The 6000-nt window shown below is 45.8% G+C and overlaps 1 protein-coding gene across 1 annotated transcript in view; it reads left to right on the top strand.

Annotated features, from left to right (window-relative positions):
• Window positions 1–253: 253 nt before the first annotated feature.
• The window catches only part of LOC109900655 (transcription regulator protein BACH2), a 38064-nt gene continuing 32317 nt past the window's right edge, over window positions 254–6000 (top strand). The window contains exon 1 of the mRNA XM_031837057.1: window positions 254–1381. Within this exon, the coding sequence (XP_031692917.1) occupies window positions 1139–1381 (243 nt within the window). The 5' untranslated portion in view covers window positions 254–1138. The remainder of the gene's footprint in view (window positions 1382–6000) is intronic.

Here is a 6000-nt window from a genome sequence, read left to right as displayed (position 1 = left end):
AGCAGTGTTTCCCAACCCTGGTCCTCCAGTGCCCCCAACAGTACAAGGGTTTATTGTAGCCCTTGACAAACACACATCATGCAACTCATTGAGGGCTTGATGATTAGTTAACACGTTGAATCAGGTGTGCTTGTCTAGGGTTACAATAAAAATGTGTTTTGTTGGGGGTACTGGAGGACCAGGGTTGGGAAACACTGTTGTGAAGGATCCTTTTTTTGCAGAGAGAACCAGTCCTTTTAATTCTCCCTGCACTGTGTGTATGTGGAGCACTGATAAGATGAAATGCTTTTAAATATACATTATGCTTTTCTTCCTTTAGTACAGCCTAAATGACTGTGGGTGGAAGCGCTTGACTGCAAGGACCAAAGCCAAATATCATGTTTCTGAGGGATTAAAGCAACATACACAACTGTATAGACACTGTTTTCCTTTACACAGTTTGTAACAGTGCTGGCGAGGAGGCTCGAGACGAGTTTGTATGACTGGTGTTCATTCTTCTCCTGTTTGAGAGTCTTATTATTCTGTGCTGAGTGACACTCATATAGTCCCTCCCGACCTTCTTGAATTAGGAGCCTGAGGACTTTCTTCTCTGTCTGTCTCTGTGAAAGGATGACACCTTTTAGACAGGGAGTGTGTGTTCTGTTGTGCTCCTGTATCAGTGTCCGTGTGCATAGGGTATGCAAACTGTTTTTTGTTTGCGTTATGATGTGTGTGGGGAGGGAGGCTGTGTGGACTGTGTACAGGAACATGAGTCTATGTGGAGGTGTGTGTATGTGGGAGGATGTGTGTTATTGCTTGTGTGTTTGCATGCAAGGGTGTGTATGAGTGGGAATGTGTTAGGTACTTGCGGTTTGTGAGTGTGTATATTTCCTGGTTATAAGGGGTGTTTGAGAGAGTAAAGCTGAGCTGAGCTGAGCTGAGGCGGTCTGATCTGGTAATGGTGTATGTATTCAATCATGGGGCTGACTGTGTTTGGGGCTGGTGAAGTAGGCTGGGCCGTGGGAGATGAGGAGAGGCCCGCTGATGTCAGCCCTGCGGTATGCACTAGCTCACCAACAGGGCCCGCCACATTAATCTGAAAGCTGACCCCCAACCCCCTTCCACCCCGTTGTGCTTCTATTTCCAGGGCGTGAGCGGAATGTCCGTGGATGAGAAGCCTGAAGCCCCCATGTACGTGTATGAGTCGACGGTTCATTGTACCAATATACTCCTGTGCCTGAACGACCAGCGGAAGCAGGATATCCTGTGCGATGTGACTGTCCTGGTGGAGGGAAAGGAGTTCCGTGGCCACCGGGCCGTGCTGGCCGCCTGCTCAGAATACTTCTTGCAGGCTCTGGTGGTACAGGTCGAGAATGACTTGGTCCTCAGCCTACCTGAGGAGGTATGTATCTACTGTATAACAACGGTGCTTAACCCCTATAACACCTACTGTATAACACATAGTATTAAGAACAACATCTTAGTTTCCACACCTGGTCAAACACACAGTCAGACATTCACTCCAATGTGGTTCCTTTGACTGTTTCATCGTCAGCCTGTTTTTATCACTATTCACCTCATAACTTCTCAGTCCAATATCAACTCTCTCTTTGCCATGGATGGTGTTTAGAGGAATGGTGTCAGGGAGGATATGAGACATCCTAACAGTGTTTTAATTTCATCTGTGAGGTCTTATAACTGACGAGGAGAGAGAGAGATGTGCTACTGTAGCGACGGTGCTAGTGAGACCATGTAGAACCATGATTACCAATTATCACCTCTCCCTCCACTCTCAGTTCTCATCAGCTCCTCAGCTCTCTATAGCAGGTAGCACTTAACTCTGTGACTGACGCAATCTCCCTCACACAGCCAACACTTTTCTTCCCCTTCCCAGCACTCCTGTCATTCCAGCCTCACCCTTTCAGAACCCCCCAACCCTCACCACCCATAGATGTGTCATAGTGATAACAATTCTCCACTGACATATTGATGTCACACACTCACACATCACATACACACACTTGTCCCGCAAAACTGGGGCACAAACCACATGTGAAGGAGCTGTGTGGTCCAGAAGCTGTGTGGTCCAGAGCTGTGTGGGGTTGGAGCTAGCATGCATTAATAATGTAATGCCTGTCCAAAGACTTCAATAGCTAGAAAAGAAGTCACTATCACTCCATCTCTGTGGAAATCTCCCCTGAAAGATCCATTTGTTCCTGTCTTATGTAAAATTAGCATTGTGTGTTGAGTGAGTTACTGTGGGTTATTCCCGGGAATGGCTCTGTGACTATTCTCGGTTAAACCAGAACTAAAGTCTTGAGTAATTGGTCAGATGCTCGATTAAGTTCTGGGTCCATATGTGTATAAAGAAGAGATAGAACACAGATCGGAAACAGAATAAAGAGCTCCATCCTCCCTCTTTGCAAGTTATAGGAAAGTCTATGGGCCAAATGATCCCTCCCCTTTCGAAATTCTAAAGACGCTTAAACCCGCGAAATTGTGATTTGTACAATTTACCGGAACTAATGCTGCTCGGTATCTTATCCATCCTGTTGTATCATGACAGATCTATGGCACCATTTATGTTTACGTAGTCTGTCCATGAGAGATTACTCTGTGACACACCAAAGCAGGATCCCTTTCATTCACTCTTTCTGCATTATACATAATGCATGAGAGGTTGTGTGTTTCAGGTGTGGAAAGTGTCATGTTTCAGAAAGAGCCCGTTTCTTTAAAATAACTGTCCTGTGTTTCCAGATTTCTATGAAATTTGACCTATAATTCATTATAGTATGAGTTAAATCGTTTTCCTTCCAACTTTTATTACGTATCTTAAAAATCTGCTTTTCTGTGTTGGAATGGTGTGGGCATTCCCCAACTAGAGAATGGTGTGGGCATTCCCCAACTAGAGAATGGTGTGGGCATTCCCCAACTAGAGAATGGTGTGGGCATTCCCCAACTAGAGAATGGTGTGGACATTCCCCAACTAGAGAATGGTGTGGACATTCCCCAACTAGAGAATGGTGTGGACATTCCCCAACTAGAGAATGGTGTGGGCATTCCCCAACTAGAGAATGGTGTGGGCATTCCCCAACTAGAGAATGGTGTGGGCATTCCCCAACTAGAGAATGGTGTGGGCATTCCCCAACTAGAGAATGGTGTGGACATTCCCCAACTAGAGAATGGTGTGGGCATTCCCCAACTAGAGAATGGTGTGGACATTCCCCAACTAGAGAATGGTGTGGGCATTCCCCAACTACAGAATGGTGTGGGCATTCCCCAACTAGAGAATGGTGTGGACATTCCCCAACTAGAGAATGGTGTGGACATTCCCCAACTAGAGAATGGTGTGGACATTCCCCAACTAGAGGAGAATGGTGTGGGCATTCCCCAACTAGAGAATGGTGTGGACATTCCCCAGCTAGAGAATGGTGTGGACATTCCCCAACTAGAGAATGGTGTGGACATTCCCCAACTAGAGAATGGTGTGGGCATTCCCCAACTAGAGAATGGTGTGGACATTCCCCAACTAGAGAATGGTGTTGACATTCCCCAACTAGAGAATGGTGTGGACATTCCCCAACTAGAGAATGGTGTGGGCATTCCCCAACTAGAGAATGGTGTGGGCATTCCCCAACTAGAGAATGGTGTGGACATTCCCCAACTAGAGAATGGTGTGGGCATTCCCCAACTAGAGAATGGTGTGGGCATTCCCCAACTAGAGAATGGTGTGGGCATTCCCCAACTAGAGAATGGTGTGGGCATTCCCCAACTAGAGAATGGTGTGGGCATTCCCCAACTAGAGAATGGTGTGGGCATTCCCCAACTAGAGAATGGTGTGGACATTCCCCAACTAGAGAATGGTGTGGGCATTCCCCAACTAGAGAATGGTGTGGACATTCCCCAACTAGAGAATGGTGTGGGCATTCCCCAACTAGAGAATGGTGTGGGCATTCCCCAACTAGAGAATGGTGTGGACATTCCCCAACTAGAGAATGGTGTGGACATTCCCCAACTAGAGAATGGTGTGGACATTCCCCAACTAGAGGAGAATGGTGTGGGCATTCCCCAACTAGAGAATGGTGTGGACATTCCCCAGCTAGAGAATGGTGTGGACATTCCCCAACTAGAGAATGGTGTGGACATTCCCCAACTAGAGAATGGTGTGGACATTCCCCAACTAGAGAATGGTGTGGGCATTCCCCAACTAGAGAATGGTGTGGACATTCCCCAACTAGAGAATGGTGTTGACATTCCCCAACTAGAGAATGGTGTGGACATTCCCCAACTAGAGAATGGTGTGGGCATTCCCCAACTAGAGAATGGTGTGGGCATTCCCCAACTAGAGAATGGTGTGGACATTCCCCAACTAGAGAATGGTGTGGACATTCCCCAACTAGAGAATGGTGTGGGCATTCCCCAACTAGAGAATGGTGTGGGCATTCCCCAACTAGAGAATGGTGTGGGCATTCCCCAACTAGAGAATGGTGTGGGCATTCCCCAACTAGAGAATGGTGTGGGCATTCCCCAACTAGAGAATGGTGTGGACATTCCCCAACTAGAGAATGGTGTGGGCATTCCCCAACTAGAGAATGGTGTGGGCATTCCCCAACTAGAGAATGGTGTGGGCATTCCCCAACTAGAGAATGGTGTGGGCATTCCCCAACTAGAGAATGGAGTGGACATTCCCCAACTAGAGAATGGTGTGGGCATTCCCCAACTAGAGAATGGTGTGGGCATTCCCCAACTAGAGAATGGTGTGGACATTCCCCAACTAGAGAATGGTGTGGACATTCCCCAACTAGAGAATGGTGTGGGCATTCCCCAACTAGAGAATGGTGTGGGCATTCTCCAACTAGAGAATGGTGTGGACATTCCCCAACTAGAGAATGGTGTGGGCATTCCCCAACTAGAGAATGGTGTGGATGAACAACATTATTTGGGTATTAGTTAACAGAATATGAACTTTTAACATTCTTGTCCCTAAATAAACATTATATTGAGTAAGTAGGGAAATATATTAGATTTACTGTATAAACTGGGTAGTGAGGTGGTTATTAAATAGTTCCGTCTAAGAGACAGGTTGATGATGATGATGAGTCTGTCCTTTGGTGGGATGAATCTGTGTCCCAAATGGCACCCTATTTCCTTTATAGTGCACTACTTTTGACCAGGACCCATAGGGCTCTAGTCAAAAGCAAGGGTTGGAATCAACATTTTTTCCAATCATTTCGTTCTGAACAGAAGCGCTATTTTTGTTGTTGTTTCGTTCCACTGTTCTGTCCAGCAAAATACAGTTCTGAACCAGTTGAAACCCCCAAAATATCGCTCCTTTCTGTTCCTTTTTTAACCTGTGAAATCAGCGTTTTTATACATTTAACTAATTAAATTACTTCACCAATCATTGTGGATAGAGCAAACGAGCTAGTTGTTTACATGCATGATGCATGCATAAGTGTAGCTTATGGTGCAAGATGTGACTGAAATTTTGCTGGTGGGGAGAGAGCGAGAGAGGGTTGAGGAGGAGGCTTGAAGTGCTGTGCATCTTGTTATGACATGCATTATCTGAATTAGGTCCATAGAATTATACCTAGGAGGAGTGGCTTCTATGGAGGAACTTTGAATGTCCTTTCAGCTAGCTATCTATGAAAAGCTTATGTGCAGAACAGCAACAGAATTAGAAATAAATCCAACGTGAAACGTGATAACTAAGCCTATAGTATCCTTAACTAGCATAGAAAAAAATGTATCCATTCTTCTCTAGCTAATTACAAATCTCTCCCTAGCTTCTGAATCATGATTGTAATATCAGCCTATGGTAATATCAGTACACTAGCCTATGGGAATGTCAGTACAGTAGTCTATGGTAATGTCAGGACTGTAGCCTATGGTAATATCAGGACGGTAGCCTATGGGAATATCAGGACGGTAGCCTATGGGAATGTCAGTAATGTCAGTACAGTAGCCTATGGTTATGTCAGGACAGTAGCCTATGTGAATGTCAGTACAGTAGCCTATGGG

The sequence above is a fragment of the Oncorhynchus kisutch genome, linkage group LG12, assembly GCF_002021735.2.
Source record: "Oncorhynchus kisutch isolate 150728-3 linkage group LG12, Okis_V2, whole genome shotgun sequence".
Taxonomy (NCBI): domain Eukaryota; kingdom Metazoa; phylum Chordata; class Actinopteri; order Salmoniformes; family Salmonidae; genus Oncorhynchus; species Oncorhynchus kisutch.
Note: the sequence above shows the minus strand (reverse complement) of the source record. Positions and strands in the feature narration are given on the sequence as shown.